The 19,782-nt window shown below is 35.5% G+C and overlaps 2 protein-coding genes and 1 pseudogene across 4 annotated transcripts; all 3 read right to left on the bottom strand.

The window, feature by feature from the left end:
• Positions 1–4,013: 4,013 nt before the first annotated feature.
• Positions 4,014–9,100, bottom strand: LOC143536274 (nuclear pore complex protein NUP85-like). Of its 2 annotated transcripts, none has more exons than XM_077030309.1 (18): positions 8,682–9,100; positions 7,818–7,920; positions 7,628–7,738; positions 7,461–7,544; positions 7,288–7,359; positions 7,140–7,196; positions 6,926–7,045; positions 6,638–6,838; positions 6,428–6,538; positions 5,735–5,772; positions 5,511–5,667; positions 5,277–5,435; positions 5,061–5,207; positions 4,918–4,988; positions 4,743–4,830; positions 4,612–4,668; positions 4,321–4,521; positions 4,014–4,241 (listed from the first exon to the last, which is right to left on the bottom strand). In XM_077030309.1, exons 1-17 carry the CDS (start codon positions 9,065–9,067, stop codon positions 4,327–4,329), a joined length of 2,157 nt encoding a protein of 718 aa, XP_076886424.1. In that variant the 5' UTR covers positions 9,068–9,100; the 3' UTR covers positions 4,014–4,241; positions 4,321–4,326. The 2 variants fall into 2 exon arrangements, with proteins under 2 accessions (XP_076886424.1, XP_076886422.1); XM_077030307.1 differs by having other exon boundaries at positions 4,016–4,226.
• Positions 9,101–10,058: 958 nt separating this feature from the next.
• Positions 10,059–12,512, bottom strand: LOC143536273 (ultraviolet-B receptor UVR8-like; annotated as a pseudogene). The gene is made up of 5 exons (XR_013135861.1): positions 12,401–12,512; positions 12,095–12,265; positions 11,861–11,896; positions 11,414–11,526; positions 10,059–11,332 (listed from the first exon to the last, which is right to left on the bottom strand). The product of XR_013135861.1 is annotated as an ultraviolet-B receptor UVR8-like (transcript).
• A 5,395-nt stretch (positions 12,513–17,907) lies between these two features.
• LOC143536257 (ultraviolet-B receptor UVR8-like) lies at positions 17,908–19,487 on the bottom strand. Its single transcript, XM_077030288.1, has 2 exons — positions 19,284–19,487; positions 17,908–19,203 (listed from the first exon to the last, which is right to left on the bottom strand). Exons 1-2 carry the CDS (start codon positions 19,485–19,487, stop codon positions 17,938–17,940), a joined length of 1,470 nt encoding a protein of 489 aa, XP_076886403.1. The 3' UTR covers positions 17,908–17,937.
• Positions 19,488–19,782: the final 295 nt, after the last annotated feature.

Raw genomic sequence — 19,782 nt, 5'->3', positions numbered from 1 at the left:
CGAGCCGTTAAGTGCTGAAACGAACCTAAAAATCGCTTAAACGAGCTATTAAGTGTTGAAACAAACTGAAAAATCACTTAAGCGAGCTGTTAAGTGCTGAAACGAAATTAAAAATCGCTTAAACGAGCTGTTAAGTGCTGAAACGAACTGAAAAAATCGCTTAAACGGGCATTTTCTGTTAAAACGAGTTGTAACGTGTTGAAAACGCGTTGATTCATTGGTTCAAACAAAAATAAAACTAACCCGAAACCCGTTTTGACCTGTTCCGACCTTGACCCGTTCTAACCCGAACCTCAATTTTCCGAACTTTTTTTTGCAAATTTTCAGAATTTTAAAATTATATTTCGCATTTTTACTAATTTTCGTAACCTTTAAAAGTTATTATGCAAAGTGAAAACATTGAAAATTAAAAAAAACCTAGATTATCTGCTATTCAGGTAAAATGTCTATGATTGGAACAAAAATGAAAGTTCAGTGACCTGATTGGAACAAAAGTTTGTATCAGTGACCTGATTGGAACAACTTACAAAGTTGGTTACTATTCTATGGAGTAATCCCTTATATTAATATAAAGTTCAAAACAAAATCCTGAAAAAAATCTACTCTATTCGACTAAATTTTAGAAAAATCGGGTAATTACCCGTCGGGTTTTAATCGGGTAATTACCCGTCGGGTTAAGGGTTTTCCTATCGGGTTTCGGGTTTCTTATCGGGTGTTGATAATATACATGTCGGGTATGCTTAGCTCAAAACACGCTAGGTTTCTACCGGGTTTTGACAAAATATAAGTAATCGATTACAAAGATGGTTACCATAAACATAAAATGTCTCAAATAATTGACATAAACAAGTTTCGACAAATAATATATTTCGAATATCGTATGTATATAATATAATAAGTTATACCGGGTACATCGGGTATATAATCGGGTAAATGGGTTTATGTTATCGGGTAATCGGGTCAGGTAATCGGGTATATTAGAAATCCCAAACCCGTCCCAAACCCGCGAAAAATTTCAAAACTAATCTCAAACCCGTCCCAAACCCTAATGGGTCAGGTATCACCCGTCCCATTTATGTCGGGTTTCGGGTTTTTTTATCGGGTTCAGGTTTCATTGCTTAGAATGGACATTTTGAGAATTTTTGATGTTATTTGGGCATGCAAATAGCCAAATATGCATGCAATAGGCCAAAGATGCCTCAAGTTGAGTGTACTTTATCCATTAGTAAGTACAACAAAATATTGTAATTACATATTTCAGTTTTCTTTAGTACAACTAGGTAGGGTCCCAAGTTTTTTAATGCAAACAAAGCAAAGCCACAAACATAAAATAAGTCTCAAATACGACATTTGTCGGATCGTTTTCGTGGCTTTAGAATTAGAATATATAGTAGTGAAAGTCTTTGCTATTGACAATGTAATAGCTGCCCTAGATATTTTTGTCACTCTAGCATAATGTGTGACAATCAAGATACTAGATACACCATATTTCTTTGTTAACATACCCCACATCAATCAATCTCTATGAATCAATAATAGTTTTACTTAATTAATTTGCACATGATCACATAAAATGTTTCGTTTTTTCGTGTAATAGACTTCACATGTGTTGTAAAGTGTTCTATGATAAAATGAACGAACCTCACATGTGTTGTAAAGTGTTCTATGATAAAATGAACGAACCTGATTCTTCATGTTATGAACTTCTCAATTTCTTATATAGTTGGTGTGCTAGAGTCGATTTTTACACGTGCTCACTACGCCAAATGTTCACTTACTAAACTAATTTTTAAAATAGACCTAAAAAATTGTGTAAGAGTGTGTATATTTAGTGAGAATAGATACGTGCAAATACATATTGTTGAAGTTATTTTCGATTCTCATAAAAAGCTTATTAACTTAATGAGTATGACATGACATGTGAGGTAAGAAAGTAAAAGAATAATAATTTGTGGGTTAACACTATAGAAAACAATATATTTTTGTTTTTTTATTAAAAAATTCTTTTAAAACAAAAGTTTCTCAAATTAATTTTGATAAAGTTAATGTTGTAGAGTAATAGGCTGGGAAGGTGGGGGCTGATTTGAGTTAATAAAATGATTTCATTAATTAATTATTGTAATTATAGATAATTATCAATTTTATTTATTAGATAGAGATAGATTTTTATTTAATAGATAAAATGGAGTTTGTGTTATGTCTCTAATTGTAACTGAGTCTCTATATAACCCTAAAGAATTCATGTTATGATTAACGGAGAATTGATCAAGTTTTGAATTAATTTCTTGATTAATAAAACTGATGAGTTGTGTCAAATATTCTATGTGTTTCATTCGTGTTCAGTTAATCGATTGTCAATTCACCTCGTGTGAATTAAACACGTCAACTTATGAAATAAATATACGAAAAAACCACTAGGCTACCTTTTGTACATTAAGGTCATTAAACGTCATTGTGATTTTTTTTACTATAATGGTGTGTTAACTCTTTAAATTACTCAAAATTTGACACATTTTGCAATAGGTCGATGGTAATTAGTCTATTACCTTGGTGTTTGGGATTGCTTTTTCATACTTTTTATAACTTATTAATTTTTAAGGTGTTTGGCAGTGTTCTAAGCCTGTGTTTCAAGTGTAAATAAGGAGCTTTTGATAAGTTACGAAATTATGACTTTTTAAAAAGTTGCATTGAAACACACTCAAATAGATTTTTTTTTCCTTTTAGGGTGAAAGGGTGGGGGGGGGGGGGGGGGTATCCCGAGTTGAGCAGGAACATCGCCGCCACCCCCTTCATTCCAATTCTGGGTTCAACTACCCGCTCACATCAAACAAATATAGCCATCATTGCCGTTAACTTTTCACCATTTGTAAATTAATAAATCTTTTAAGGTATTAAAAAATGTAGCGCCGAGTTCAACTGGTTATGCATAGTAATGTTATGACTCCAAAAGCTGTCAATGTAGTTTTTAAGATAATTGGTTTTTGCAATTCAAAAGTGGGTAGCGAAACAGTCGGCTGTCCGTTTGTCTTCTGTTCCGATGTAATCATTACAGTTCAGTTAATAAAGAATGAAATTGATGTATGATAGTAACTGGAGGAAGCATATATTGTTGAAAATAATCAATGTTGTCGGAGTTGATATAGAATCTTATTAAAGTCCAAGAAGTCTCAATAGTACAACTACTACAGGGAATACAATGTGCCAAAAATAAAAACCATTATTACGATAATTAGAAGTTGGAAAAGGATAAATAAAATGCAGATTTCAACATACTCTCTTAATAATTAAAATTTTAAAATAATTAGCATTTATATAAACTTAAAAACCTCATAAGTGAATTTTAAAAATTATATGTTAAAAGCCATCCATTTAATCATCATTAATTGCCATCACCACTTTGGTGGGATGGTAAAGGCTTTGGCCTTTGGGTGAGAGGTCCAGGGTTCGATTCCTGGCATTGGCGGTATAATGTAAATAGTAGGAGGAAAGCTTGAACATTCAAAAAAAAAAAAAAATCATTAATTCATGTTAACCAAGTTGTCAAGGCAAACGGTTCGTTATAAGTCCAGTTTGAAAGCATTGATATACCATGTAGAAAACCTTGTTATTAGGTATCTTCTGTGTTCTATGTTGTATATATCAGTCATCACTAAATAAAAGTGATGATAAAACAAACATTTTATGTTGAATATGTTATAACTTTATATTAGTATATTTTATTTAACTTTTCAATATAAGATATGAATCAAGAACATGACTTTTCATGCTATTACATATATGTAATTCATGAGTGAGGTCATACTAAATAGAGCCCAAAACAAGCCAAACTTGAACTCAAAACTCTCGTAAGTTAAACAAGCCAAACTCAAAGTCTAGACGAGCTCAAACTCAACTCGTTTATACCGTAAGACTACCAACTCGTCTATGTACATACTACATAGAATGATGGATCTAACTACAAACAAAGCAAAATAAAATAGTTCATAAATTATCATTTTTAAAGTAGATCTTTCAACAAATAGCAGACAGTATCCCTCATCATATAACTCAATCTAAAACTGAGACAACTCCCATATTTACAAAAACTCACTTAATTTCACATCAATTATCCAGATTAGACCTTAAAGTTTACAAAATCCTTAAAAAGATACAGTAAATGAGTCATCAGCCATTGTTGGATGTCATATAGTTCGTTTACACACTCGTTCATCCATCTTTGATTCTTCCTGTTTGTAATCAAACTGATAATGACATTCTTGATATTCATACAGAGAAAATAAGTATTGAAATGATGTTTATAATCAATAATAATTAACATACCAAAAATCATTCCTCGAGAATAGCACGCCCTAAATTAGTAGCAAGAGCCAGCCTAACCGAGCTCAGGGCCTGAGGTGGCGGGCCCACCTCAACATAATCGGGTCGCAGCCTCGCCACCGACAATTCTTGCAATTTATTTAATAAAAGATTAGTCTGAGATACGTTCAGCAGCGGCCGCTCTCGCCAGTTGAGCAACTTCAACTACAAATAAAACAATATAATTATATAAAACATAAGTTATCAAACTAAACATGGGAGGGCGATAACAAAAAAGGTTGACACATAACTCACCGAATCATACAGAAGAGGAAGCCAAAACCGTTGAGGCGTAGAAGGATTTTTCATAAGCTGATGTGTCACAAGACAAAAGATATCATTATATAATGTGATATTTTGTAAATAAAATGTTTTAGTAAGCATACCAAGATTAAGGTTTCACTGGCTTTTCGAGCAGCATCGGTTAAAACACCATCTTGAACCTGCTGCAGAGATTTCTTGAAATCCCGATACCTATGCAGCATCAATTATACAATTATACAACTCAGAATAATACGATAAACAAAAAATAGAAAATTATTATTAAAATTCAAAACATACTTATGAAGAAACTCAAGACCCCCTGCGGTTCTAGATTCAGAGCCCAATAATTCAATTAATCCTTCCCATTGCTACAAAAATAATACCAACAATCAATTATTCAATTTTTAGAATTTGTAGATAATACACACTGAAACACATACCTCAAAACTCTCATCAGATATTGACTTTCCGACAAAATCAAACAACTTTTGAGCGATTCGGTTCAGACGAGTTTCATCTTGGGCTTGTTGTAGCCAAAAGACTCCCGCGCCTTTTCTACCGTGCTTCCAGTGATGCACACCAGCAATCTGTTTTAACAGTAATTACTATTCAATTTATAAATTATAAGAAAATGGTAAATCAGAAACGAGTATTACCTTCATCGCGTTGGAGCTCACAGTATCAAGATCATACATACGACATATCTCAATGTTTTTGAGAAGAACTTGACTGTGATATGCGGGTTGCTTGTACAACAAGATTTCCAACAATCCAATTCCATGTTTCACACAAGATATCAAATATATTGGAGCGATCTGTGAATAAAACAATAAATTAATAACTACCTGACATGATTGACTACAGTAGTTTAAAGATTAACATGCACTTACTTGCCAAGTTAAGGCATGAGAAGCTAACACTTGAGCATAAGCGAGTCTATGGGATTCCTCTATGCTAATTCCACCTAAATTATCACGCTCTTCTTTTAATAGAATTTCTGCCTCAACACTGCCAGCTGTCAGCAACTCTGTAGCGTGAGCAATCATCCTACCCGGAAAAAAAATTATAAGGAGAATTCATGATAAAAAGAAAACAATCATTATTAATATTTTACCAGGGACCAAATGATCTTGAGCACTCAGCCAATACAACCTGAAAAATATTTAATTTAAAGATGTTAGCATGTTACATTTACAATAAAATTAACAACTTTTAGTAGGCCTGTAAATGAGCCGAACGTTCAGTGAACCATTCAGCATGAAGTTTGTTTATTTAATATACGAACGAACAATGAACAAAACATTTTGTTCATTTAGTTAAATGAACGAGCATGTACACAATGTCTCGTTTGTTCTAACATGTTTGTGATGTCCATTTATTACGTTTGCTCATTTACATTCATTTATATTCTGTTTATTAAAGTTCATTTATATACGCTAGTTTATATATTCATTAAAAAGTTAGGCCCACTGCAATTTTTTCTAACTTTATGAAATTAAAAATATCACATATCACAATTTAGTTTAGCCATGTTAAGCTTTTAGGCCCAAAAGTTTTGACGTTCACGTTTACTTCTAATTCGTGTTTGGTCAGTCATGTTCATTAATCTATGTTCAGTTATGTCGGTTCATTTATGTTCAAGAGCCGTAAACACGAACAAGTTCAATTTCTTAAAGAACACAAACAAGAAACCCCCATTCGTTTACTTGTTTGTGTTCGGTCGTTTGCTTAGTTAAAGTTAAACAAGCGAACACAAGCATGCCTCATTCGGTTGGTTTACAGGCCTAATCTTTAGGCCGCTCATTACCTCTGTATTTTCTGCAAGAATCCCAAGTATAAGTCTCATGAGTTTATGGGGATTAGAAATTGGTTTCAACTGGACACATTTTTGAGCTAGAACATACATACTTTCTAAACCCTGCACACATAATAACCGTATTGATGGCGTACATCATTAACAACTTATGGTTAATGATTGGTCAAATGAACTTATGATACAAAAAGTAATATCACTGACCGCAGTGAAGGGCCTGACATATAGAAAGTGAGCAATATATAGCTCAACCCAGTGACAGGTGGCACTAGACAAAGTACTTGTGTTTCCCAACAAAATTTGAAGCAAACTTTTAAGGTTTTCTTTAGTTTGATTATGAGTGCACTGCAGCCAAAATGCACTGCAATCCAATTTGGTTATCTGTGCTCGCCATTTCTCCCATGCCTATCGGATATTAAATATTAATATACTTGTTTCATAAAACTTCATTTAAAATGTTAATGTAAAGTGTAAACTGGCTAAGCTTCTTACCCTTATGAAATCAGACTTGTTATTATAACATTCACCTAACTTTCCATCTGGTAAATCTGCACGCATACGTGGCATTTTTGATACTAGAACTGCAACTGCTTCTACAAGTCCATTCTCTGTCTGTAATATAAATGGCATTGATAGTTAATACACTCTACACTGAACAACGTATAAGTTGTAAGTTATTACTCTAGAAATGTATTTGATCACAAACCTCACGACTTCCAAGCTGATTAAGCTGATAAGACCCGTGCAAACGCAACAATTTCACCTACAGTTGACATTATAAATGTTTGTTTTATGATTACAATAAGTCAACAACACGTTTATTCACGATTTGTGATTCAAATATCTATGCTCACCACAATGTCTAGCCAGCCGACTGCAAGTGCGGAAGATATTGCTTGCCAATATGCAGGCTCATTTTCAACAGCCTGGGGAAAGATTAAAAATTTCATAATATGCATATTAACATTTTAAAGACTATACACAAAATGTATTAACTATATGTAGTATCAAATAATCAATTCCAAACCTGCATATTAATAAGTTCTGCTTGAAACTCAACCAGTTTTAAATGAACACTTGGCACTTGCCCAGAGAACAGAGTATCATAATCCTGATGAAAGTATAAACATAAATGAATTAACTGTAAAATAATAATAACTGTGTTTAAACTAGGGTTAAGTTAAGAATCCTTACAGATAACCAATCAACAAGCTGTTCCGGGATCCAAGGATGCGATTGTTTATCTGCATAAAATATTTCCAGAAGTTCCCATGCGGCTTTTAAAGAACTTGGGGCCTCAACATTCTATCATAAAATTTATATAATTTAATGGCTCTTAAAGATACAAAATGTTACAAATTTAACTATTCAAAAACAGAATTACCTTCAATACTGTCTTTGGATCTTCAATTAACGCAGTAGGACCAGATTTCTTGCTTCCTAGAAGAGAATTTATTTCCTTGCTATACTCGAGAACATATTTTGACCTAATTCCATAAAGTGTGACAACATTCTATAAGAAATCACTTCCAGATGAATCATAAGCACAATCAGAAATAACTTGAAAAACCTAATCATTTTATTTGTTCTAAAATCCTAATGCATCACAACTAGGGTTGTAAAGGAACCGAACAAGGCCTTGTTCATGTTCAGCTTTTATCGCGCATGCAAACGGTTGACGAACATATATCCAAAAGAAATTTCTTGTCCATGTTCGTTCACGAAATGTTTTATTTGTTTTAGCTATCCAAGAATGGTCAATGTCAAAAGTTCGGTCCGGCTAATGTTTTTTATAACAATCACATTCATATGTTAATATGCATATAAACCAATCGCATAACCCACATACATATTTTTGTTTTATAGTTAATAATTTTGCTTAACTCTATATGATAATATCAGAAAAATCAATAAAAACATTAAAAAAACCTTTGGTAAATAAACATCAACGAACATCAATGGGCGTAAAAGAACACCTTGCCGAACGTTCACAAACACAATTGAGCTAATATGGCCTCTGTTCATGTTCACTCATTTAGTTAATCGAACATAATTCCTTGTTCACCTTCGTTCATTTAATAAACAATCGAACATAAAATTACGCAATTTTCAAATTCGGGGATTTCACTTCCCTAATTCTATAGCCCAAAACCACCAACACTTCCTACACTAACAATTACACTACAATTAAACCATTTCAAAACCCTAATCACTAAACCAAACATATACACCACAATTAGTCAATTACCACTCGCCATCATACGAAACCGACTGCCTCAGCTCCGCCAACGCCCGCATAGCATTCTTCTTATTCTGCAAATGCGCAAACGGCGCCACCGATCCATATGCAATCCTCCGCCACCGTGCAGCATCCTTAATTTCCGAATCCACATCTTCATCGCTCAGCTTCAATTCCACCACTTTACCTCCAGTATCATTACTGGTAGTGGCAGTTTCCGGTGACCGGAAAACGGTTACGCGTAGGGAGTTGCCTTGAGACCATGAGATAGAAAGACGAGGTGAGATTGGAGGTTTAATGCCGTGGTGAAGAGTGTAGAGTGTAGGTGTGTTGGTATCAGAAGAGTATGGGACAATGGAGGATGACTCGCCGGAAGGTGTGAGGAGGCCCGGCATGGTGGTGTATGGGTTTTAGGGTTTTGAATGGTTTTAATGACGACGGATCAAGATAGATACCGTAAGGGGTACGGGCGGAAACTCTTTCGAAACACGACCCAAACCCGACACGAATATTTTGGGTTGGTTAACATGAATTGATTAAAAAACAGGATCAACTCGTTTTAAAAGCTGGTTGTTTTTGTGTTGACCGTCATAAAAATGAGTTGACTCGTTAACCCGTTTAAGTATTTTAAAAAATAAAATATATTTTGGTTTTCCTGTTTTTCATTTTTCTGACCGTACTATAGAAATTTTAAATCCAATTTCAAGATTTTTAATATTTCTAGTAAAAATAAGTTCTTATTACTCATTTGAGCTACCGAATCTAAATTAAGTCTATTTTATTTGAGTGGTTGTTTTGAGGTCAACCAGAATTTGTGTGTTTGACATGAAATAATAATATTGGTCAGGCTCGGGTTACACATTTTAACCCATCAACCTAACATGATTAATACCCCTACTCTCGCCATGTTACTAATGAATATTAATCAACCTCTATTGATTTGATGTCACTTATATTGATGTGTGTGTGTATATACGGCATTGTATGTTCCTAAATACGACACTGTTGAAGCAGCATGATGGACGAATGGATCATGGTACAAGGCTACAAGCCCATGTAGAGGTATATGGTCGTTTAATTACGTTATACATCTATATAATAGTATTTGATTGACTAGCGGATGTGATGAGTTAGATAGACGTACACATATAATGGTCTCTTTTTTGGGGTGTGCATATTGAGTCATTCTTCACGTTTTAATGGTTTACCGTAACTTTTACACAAAGTTACAATTCCGCTCTTTATAAAATAATCATCTACATATAATTCCAAGACTCCAATTTCTTGGTATACAAACTTTGTTACAATCTTAGATTATACATATTTTCAATACAAAATGCATCATTTTCGCACACCTAATATTTATTTACAAGCAAAGAAGAAACTTCAATGCATAGATGCTGAAGATTCAAGACACTCTTTAACCATCCCCTTAATTTTTCTCTTCATAATCTTATCCTTAACACCCACAAGCATATTACGATAAAACATCTCTAATCGTACAAGCGTATCAGAATCACAAGACTCCAACATCTCGTCCCACGATTTACCAACATCAAAAGAACCCGACGTCATTAAAGAAACTGGTATATCATTCGTATTTTCAAAAGGTCTCCCAAATATAGAACCATGAAGAATGCTAGCGTAACTTTCCATTATATAAAGTTCCTTTTCAATTTCTGTCAAGTCTTTCGAACTCTTTTCTTCATATGTTTTGTCATTGTTCGTGACATTAATCGTTTGGGGCTCGTTTTTCTCGAAATCTTGGTCTAATGGTGGCCATAACACGAGATTCTGGTCAAAAAAGTCAACCACTTGACCGTTTCCAAGAACCCCACTTCTTCCCCTCCCCCATGACCAAAGCTTATACCCATTATCCGCAACAAGAACAGTATGGGCCGCCCCACAAGCCACTTGTATCGGGCCAGGAAAGTTTGACCCATCTGACCTATCTTGACCATTACACGAGATCACACGTGGAGTAAGCGCGTCTCCACCTTCACTCTCCTCATAGCAAAGGCCCAACCCGTTTCCCATCCCCCACGACCAAACATCCCCAACTGATGACACCACACTCGTGTGAAACAAACCACAATCAACCGATATCAACCATACATTAACCGGTAAAGATTTAACAATTTCAGGGTGTGACGCGTTTTTAGGGCCCCCCTGCCCGAGCTGCCCGTTTTCCCCAAGCCCAAAAGTCCAACATACACTTTTCAAAAAATCACCATCTCCTTTCTTATACGCGAGTATAGACGTGTGGAAGACTGGAAGGCCCCACACGCGAATTCATACGCTGCCCAAGATGACTCGGTATTGAACGTTTTAATCATTTGAGGAGCTGCCCGAACCTCTGTATCTCCTAAACCAAGCTGCCCGTGATTGTTGTTGCCCCATGAATAGCATACAAGATCACCACCACCTTCATGGGTTACATCTGAATTAACCAATGCTACAATGTGTTCATTTCCGCATGCTACTTTGACCACGGTTTGACCATGGAAGTCCCAAACGGGCAGCGGAGTGTGTGTGGCGAGAAGTGTGAATTCTTCGCCTTCGTTTGGTGTGTCTTGTGACGGGCAGTTGCCCCAAATCCAAAGTGACCCGAGATCATCTATTGCGACTGACATCATGCCTCCGGCTTTTACAGATGATATCTGTAACAAGTTTAAGTAGTTATTAATATGAATATTTGGAACTTTTAACATGTTATGAAGATTGTTGTTTAATGTTGGTACCTTAAGTCTTTTTTCACTCTTTGTCGTTGATCCATCTGTTTGGCTTATACCATGGAATCCTTTTACCAAAGATGGAACCAACGAATTCTCGCCATTGACCCCGAGTTGACCATCTATATTTATGTCAAGTATGCAAATAAAAATATAACTTAGGCGTCGCAATGGTAAGCGCTTTGTGTCTTTCTTGATCCTAAGAGTGTTCATCTGGTCAGTTTTCGAGTTATTCAAATTTGACAATTTGGAAAACCGATTCGGATTCAGGTTGATTTGAATAACCCGAATAGTGGAAAGATTAATTAAAAATAAATAATATGTATGTATTTTTTATTAAAAAATAATAAAACTTATAGTCGGGCCGGTTCGATATGTAATTCATTGGTTAGCAGGATACTGGTGTTCCTGTAAGTTTTCTGGTAACGGACTTTATTGATTATATCAAAAGGATACAAGTATTGTGACCTCAGCTCCAAACTGACCCATCATCTGTAACATATCAAAACAATAATATAAAATCAAAGGAAGAATAATGATTTCAGTTACATCTATATAGCAACACATGATTTAAATTAATTTTATACATAATATGTTTCATAGCATCCTTGATTCCTTTCAATTCACAATAACATACTACTAATTCTAGACTTCTTAAATACTAAACAACATAAAAAATAAAAAGATTACCCGAAAGCGCAAGACTATGATAAGCACCGGCTGACACTCCCACGATTTTAACCATTTCGCCCCGATCAGGTGAACTAAACTCAATCTTGGTGGGAAAAAGGCGTTCAGCCTCTGATCCGGTACCGAGCCGGCCAAAAGTTCCTCTTCCCCATGAATATACACTACCATCACCTTCACAAATAAAAATTAAATGATTACACTTTTATTATTACAGAAACTACATATATTTTTTATCTTCATAAACTTTCATATTATTCGTTATTATGCAAGCGCGCAACAAGATGCGCTGCTAGCCCGTTTAATTACCGGTGAGAGCGAGTGTGTGAGCTTCTCCGACCGCAATTGAAACTACTTTCCGAGAATCAGCATATGTTGTGGAGTCTTCCATGATCACTTTGTGTGTTAGTAACTTAATATTACAGCTTATATGATTTATACCTCGGATGTTGAATCATCAAATTGACAACTACCTATGAATTAATTCAAATCAAATCAAACCAAACATATGTCCTGCTTTTGAACGGTTGTCAATTTGTTATGTTACGTCTGGTTTATATTTTATTATTATTGTTTTTGAAGTCATTGGCTAAACGTACAGGTATGTAACTGTTATTCACTTTATAGATGTTACTTGAAACAACGAAATTAATATGTGGTAACACGTAAATGTGTATTGCACCGTCCACTTTAATTATTCTATATTTTTATTTCTATCAACTAAATCCGCACATATATTCTATTCTTGTTATACTCATGACGTGACTTGATTTGTATATATGAACAGGGCCGTCCTGTGGGTAAGCTAAATGAGGCAATGGCTTTAGGCCTCCACTTTTAGAGAGCCTCCATTTTAAATCAGAGTTATGTATTATGAGATTTTGTAATTAGAGTTCTTCTAGAATTAGTAACTCAATGATAGGCCATAAGCTAATGAGAATTGCTTCATATCCATTATCGGTGCATATTATCCATATTATATAGTTCTTGTATATTCTCTAGCTCTATATGCATAAAGAAAAGAAAAGAAAAATGCCTCAACATTTTAGTTAGTTTTAGGCCTCTAAGGACGTTGAGCTAGCCCTGTATATGAATACCAACGTATAGCTGGTGGTATATACTATATATAGACATGGGTGGATCTGTTCTTGTGATGTACAGGGGTAGCGCATTTCCTATGAAATTTGTTTTTTAGTTATATTTATAGCGTAAAAATCCTGACTAACGCTATTAGTATATAGCGATAGTTAATAGAGAATATTTCCGATACCATAGAGGTGGTATATGGACACGTATAAAGATACCATATATATGACCATATCTAAGATACATTGATCAAAAGATAATTGAGAAGGATCGTGAAGAAACACTAGTTCAATCTTCGGTTTAATTACTTAGCCTTTAGGTTAAAGTTAGTCTTTCTGAGGAGGTGGTATCCAATGGGGCCAATATGAGCGGTATAACTTGCAAAACGAAACACCATGAGCTCGTTACGAGAAGGAGATTGGGGGGGGGGTGTTCTTTTCGTAACCATTGTCCGACGTGAGAATCAGTATGGATGACTGAATTTATAGAATGCCAAACACTAAAGAGTATTTGTGTGGAGAGAGTAGGGTGCTATTTATAGCCGAAAGGGAGGTAGAGAAGGAGTGGGTGTCACACCCAACCTATGGCGTAAATGTTGGCGCGAACTGATATCAAATAATTCTTGTATAAATTTTATATCCTAAAAGCCTTCTCTAAGTGATCTTCATCTTGATAACAACCAACCTGATAACCTGCAAATGCGTACAAAATATATTTTTGTCAATACGAGGTTGAGTGAGAAAATCACAATTTTGAATACAATATATTAATATATAAATAAGGAGCAAAACTGTTATATGTGAGTATATACAATTAAACCATAGCATGTAACATTGTAAACAAGTAATGACGAGTGGGCTAAACCAGTGCCATGTGAATCGGGCGTTGGTTACCATTATTGAGTTGCCAGTGAAACCATTGTCATGCGATCGGACGTCGGTCGCGAGGTATACAGGGATCGATGTATAAACAAGTTTAATTGGATTATAATCGTTTCTAAATAATATAATGCGAAGATAGTAATGCTGGTTTTGTTTTTATGTCAAATCGTATCCTAATGATCTTGATTCCCAAATTAATTATGTCAATAATATACGTAATACACATGTAGATGATCTTACACAATCAATTCCAATGTTATAACTAAGATTATGGCATAAGAAAAATTAATCGGGTCAATCTTAATCAAATACGAGTCACGGGTTTGGTTTTGGTTTTGGGGATGGGTTTAATAATATAATATAATGTTTAAACTAGATTTGCAACCTGGTGGGAGCTTTATGGATGGATACAAAATAGGTCAAAACTAAACTTTAAGGGTATAAATTGTATTTAAACCAAAGATATAGTGTTTAATTAAATATATATGGTAAATAATAATAATAACTCGATAAATACAATATTTTATTGATTAAAATTACCCGAAAACGAAAGCGATTCAGGTATTGGTATTTAATATATTATGTGAAAACCCGAGTTGTTACAGTGGGTCAGCTGCATTGTCAGAAGGTCTACCAATCGAAGGGCTCGCACATGCCCAGAGACCGTTGGTGAATAAAACAATTGAGTGATTGTGACATTTGTACTATGTAGTACTATTACTGATGTGTTATTGCCACTCTATTGAATGGAGGTCTCTTTCGCCCAGATACTTCCCTTTTGTGTCATACATAGGACGATTTTGGAGGTTATATCCTTTAGAATGCTAGAATTGAGGTTTGGCGTAGGGTGGGACCTTCGCCATTGGCATGTTCTTCAAATTCTTCAAGTGTCAGTGTTCTGCGACGGACGTGGACCCGTCGACGAAGACTTCTACTTTCTTTGGGTGAGTTTGGGACCCTACCTCTTCAGATAGGAAATGTTTAGTACAACCTTTTTAAATTATTAAAGAATAATGAATTAAATTTTAAAATGCTAATAACATAAACGGCCGTGGTTAACTGAAATCTAGTGAGTTTATTTATGTAGTGAAAATGTACATTCTATAAAAGTTCGTATGTAGCTGTTTTTAAAATAAAAATAAAGTGAATAAAGAAAATGTTGTTGATGATAATAAACGTGTTGGTTATACTTGTCGTTCTTTATACAAACTCATTGGACCAAAGTGACAAAATGGACTAAAGAGTGTTAAGATTAAGTCAAATTTGGTAACTAACTCAAGGAAAGTACAGATTTGGAATATTATCTTTATTAAATTTTAAAAGTGTAATGGGAATTAAACAATAAAATAACCAAAATATTTCATTACATTACGTTACGTATATGATAAAATAGGTGGTGTCATCTAGGCCGTCTGGTCCTCCAATACACTGGTCAGTGTAGCCAAGTTGACGATAAATTCTAAGACATAAGCTTGATGTAACAGGTGATAATGCAACCATAGTAATTCTTATTGCTTCTAAAATAAGCACGAGATCCTGCAACTAATGTTTTCATAACCGGTTTTATAAGAAACAAGCAAACTACAAGAACCGGACCGGGTCATAGTCTTATGTATCTACAATAAAACTCTAACCGAAAAGCCAAAAATAATGGATATATTACACTATTGACTTATATGTTCACAATTCCCGCATCACCGCCACCAAACAAACCGTATTGACATGATCATGACCCATCTCACAAAGGACACACCCAATATCGTGAACCAATAAATTTCATTTTTCAAGCACCGCATGAGTAGGAATTTTGTTCATCTCGGGTCTCCAGACATGTATATTGCCCAAGAGTCTGATCCTTCGCATTGTAGAGAGTTTATCTCTCTCTCTCTCCCCCCCCCCCCCCCCCCCAATTTAAACAAGTTAGGACAAATTCCCTTTCAAGTTCTGACAGCCCGACAAATTCCCTTTCAAGTTCTGGACCGTCCAAAATCTCAACTTTTTTCCCAATTTAAACAAGTTAGGACAAGTTCCCAATGTTTTTGTCTTAATAATGGTAACTTGGCGTAACTATTTTTTAGGTTTAGTTTCGAAACATAACAAACATAGATTATACCGACCAAATGCAACGGATGTATTTTATATACCGAATAAACGTTGTTACAAATATATAAAAATTTTGTATATGTTATACTAGTATCACTACTATTCAGTAGCGAAGCTTGGACTGGGGCACGGGGGGGGGGGGGGGGGGGGGGCGGGCAAGCTCAAAATGTATACAAATTTTCACAAACGAGGAGGGGGCCGGGCTCAAATTTTCGTCCGAAAAAAGGCTAAGTTTAAACTACGTATAAAATTTTTCGGCCGAAACAGGTATATTTAACTACTGCGCAAAAAAAAAAACAGGGAAGCCAGGGCCACCCCGGGCCTCAATGAAACTTCGCCACTGCTACTATTCAGGTGTTTACTAATTTGTGTTTTCGGGTTTATGTATGTATGGGTACGAACCTAGCTGATACCAACATAATTTGTGTCTATCGCTGCAACGTGACGGGTTACTACCTAGTTTATAACATTTGCCGTATTCAACCACCCCCTCCCCCTTCTTGGCCAACCACATCACACTAATTTTATTGGTTACGAATGGAAGTGAAGTGGGCCACATTTAAAGTCCTTTACAAGTGTGCAGAAAAGTTCTTTAGCCACAACTTTAATGTCCCGAAAAGGTCTTTAGCCACAACTTTAATGTCTATAATGATAAAGTTGGTTTCTTGCTTTTTTACAATTGTGTCATGTAGATCCAGATAAGGGGTTTTTCCCTTTGTTGTAGATGCTCTAATAGTTTGACCGGCGTTCTAAAAGTTATATAGTATGTTTAAAAATTTTAATTTTTATATTTTAAAATTGTTGTTATAAGTTATTTATACATATATTAATGAACTATCTTTACCATTTTAATACAATAAAACGATTTTGAAATAGAATGGGTGCAAATCCTTAACCCGAACCTCCAAAACCTTTCTGACATAGCCAACCAACCCACCTAGTTTGGTCTGTCGGTTATTAAAATTTTGACTTTACAATAGTTACATTTATCATTACACTCAAAACGATTACAATAAAGTGGCATACAAACGGGTAACAAGTTGCGCCACAACCCCTGCAATTGGCGGTTCAGGTACTTATGTTAGTTACCCTTAACTACCATTGGTTAGTTAAATAACTACCACATGTTTATCTATAAACTGAAACCGAACCTATCTGGTTTCAAACAGATCCGACTTTTCCCCCTTAGGCCTTATCAGTTGGTTACTAACTTACTAGCTCGATCTTGTTTAGCTAAGAAAATTGGTTTTGTGCACCTCTACCAGGCGGTTTTGGGTAATGTGGTAGGGGGTGTTTAATATTTGATTAGAACCGATTAAACAAACCATTTAAAACCAAACTGAGTTTACATATATGCTTGGTTTTAAACTAATGCGGAATTAGGTAATCGGTTTCTGTTATAATAAAATTAACTCAATTAAATCGAGGAAACCCGAAAAAATTCTAGCTAACATACTCCTGGGTTTTTCGCTGAAACCAAAACCAAGCCGTATTATACCCAAAACCAAGCTGAAACCAAAACCAAGATAGACATTCAAATGCACACATAATATAGTCTATTTTTAGGGGTGTGTATATTGAAACACCCATAAGGCCATAAATAATTCAGTCATTCTTCACGTTTTAATGGTTTACCGTAACTTTTACACAAAGTTATCCAAGACTCCAATTCCATGGTATACAAACTTTGTTCCAATCTTAGATTATTCATATTTTATTACAACACAAAATGCATCAATTTCTCACACATAATATCTACAAGTAAAGAAAAAATCTTCAATGCATACGTGTTGAAGATTCAAGACACTCTTTAACCATCCCCTTAATCTTTCTCTTCATAATCTTATCCTTAACACCAACAAGCATATTACGATAAAACATTTCTAATTGTACAAGCGTATCAGAATCACAAGACTCCAACATCTCGTCCCACAATTTACCAACATCAAAAGAACCCAACTTCATCAAAGAAACCGGTATATCATTCGCCTTTTCAAAGGGTCTCCCAAAAATTGAACCATGAAGAATGCTAGCGTAACTTTCCATTATATAAAGTTCCCTTTCAATTTCAGTCAAGTCTTTTGAACTATTTTCTTCATATGTTTCGTCATTGTTCCCGACATTAATCGTTTGGGGCTCGTTTTTCTCAAAATCTTGGTCTAATGGTGGCCATAACACGAGATTCGGGTCAAAAAAGTCAACCACTTGACCGTTTCCAAGAACCCCACTTCTTCCCCTCCCCCATAACCAAAGCTTATACCCATTATCCGCAACAAGAACAGTATGGGCCGCCCCACAAGCCACTTGTATCGGGCCAGGAAAGTTTGACCCATTTGACCCATCTTGACCATTACACGAGATCACACGTGGAGTAAGCGCGTCTCCACCTTCACTCTCCTCATAGCAAAGGCCCAACCCGTTTCCCATCCCCCACGACCAAACATCCCCAACCGATGACACCACACTCGTGTGAAACAAACCACAATCAACCGATATCAACCATACATTAACCGGTAAAGATTTAACAATTTCAGGGTGTGACGCCTTTTTACTTGTCCCCTGCCCGAGCTGCCCATTTTCCCCAAACCCGAAAGTCCAACACACACTTTTCAAAAAAACACCATCTCCTTTTTTATACTCGAGTATAGACGTGTGGAAGGCCCCACACGCGAGTTCATATGCTGCCCACGATGATTCGGTATTGAATGTTCTAATCATTTGAGGAGCTGCTCGAACCTCGGTATCTCCTAAACCAAGCTGCCCGTGATTGTTGTTGCCCCATGAATAGCATACAAGATCACCACCACCTTCATGGGTTACATCTGAATTAACCAATGCTACAATGTGTTCATTTCCGCATGCTACTTTGACCACGGTTTGACCATGGAAGTCCCAAACGGGCAGCGGAGTGTGTGTGGCGAGAAGTGTGAATTCTTCGCCTTCGTTGGGTGTGTCTTGTGACGGGCAGTTGCCCCAAATCCAAAGTGACCTGAGATCATCTATTGCGACTGACATCATGCCTCCGTCTTTTACAGATGATATCTGCAACAAGTTATTTCATTATTAATATGGATATTTACAACTTTTAACATGTTATGAAGATTGTTGTTTAATGTTGGTACCTTAAGTCTTTTTTCGCTCTTTGTTGTTGATCCATCTGTTTGGCTTATACTATGGAACCCTTTTACCAAAGATGGAACCAACGAATTCTCTCCGTTGACCCCGAGTTGACCATCTATATTGATGTCAAGTATGCAAATAAAAATATAACTTGCACCTCGAAATGGTAAGCGCTTTGTGTCTTTCTTGATCCTAAGAGTGTTCATCTGGTTAGTTTTCGAGTTATTCAAATTTGACAATGTGGAAAACCGATTCGGATTCAGGTTGATTTGAATAACCCGAATAGTGGAAAGATTAATTAAAAATAAATAATATATATATATAATTTATATAGTTAGACTAATCGGGCCGGTTCGATATCAAATTCATTAGTTAGCAGGATACTGGTCCTGTAAGTTTTCTGGTAACGGACTTTATTGATTATATCAAAAGGATACAAGTATTATGACCCCAGCTCCAGACTGACCCATCATCTGTGACATATCAAAACAAAAATATAAA

Source organism: Bidens hawaiensis, unplaced genomic scaffold (genome assembly GCF_021521415.1).
Source record: "Bidens hawaiensis isolate Kalapana, Puna unplaced genomic scaffold, B.hawaiensis_p1.1 tig00010770_1, whole genome shotgun sequence".
NCBI classification, from domain to species: domain Eukaryota; kingdom Viridiplantae; phylum Streptophyta; class Magnoliopsida; order Asterales; family Asteraceae; genus Bidens; species Bidens hawaiensis.
Note: the sequence above shows the minus strand (reverse complement) of the source record. Positions and strands in the feature narration are given on the sequence as shown.

Coding starts and splice junctions, on each gene's coding strand:
- LOC143536257 (XM_077030288.1), bottom strand. CDS start 19,487: ATGAACACTCTTAGGATCAAGAAAGACACAAAGCGCTTACCATTTCGA. Junction 19,204..19,283: donor AGAGCGAAAAAAGACTTAAG/GTACCAACATTA, acceptor AACTTGTTGCAG/ATATCATCTGTAAAAGACGG.
- LOC143536274 (XM_077030309.1), bottom strand. CDS start 9,067: ATGCCGGGCCTCCTCACACCTTCCGGCGAGTCATCCTCCATTGTCCCA. Junction 5,668..5,734: donor TCAAGATCATTTGGTCCCTG/GTAAAATATTAA, acceptor TTTTCCGGGTAG/GATGATTGCTCACGCTACAG. Junction 4,831..4,917: donor GGTCTTGAGTTTCTTCATAA/GTATGTTTTGAA, acceptor GATGCTGCATAG/GTATCGGGATTTCAAGAAAT.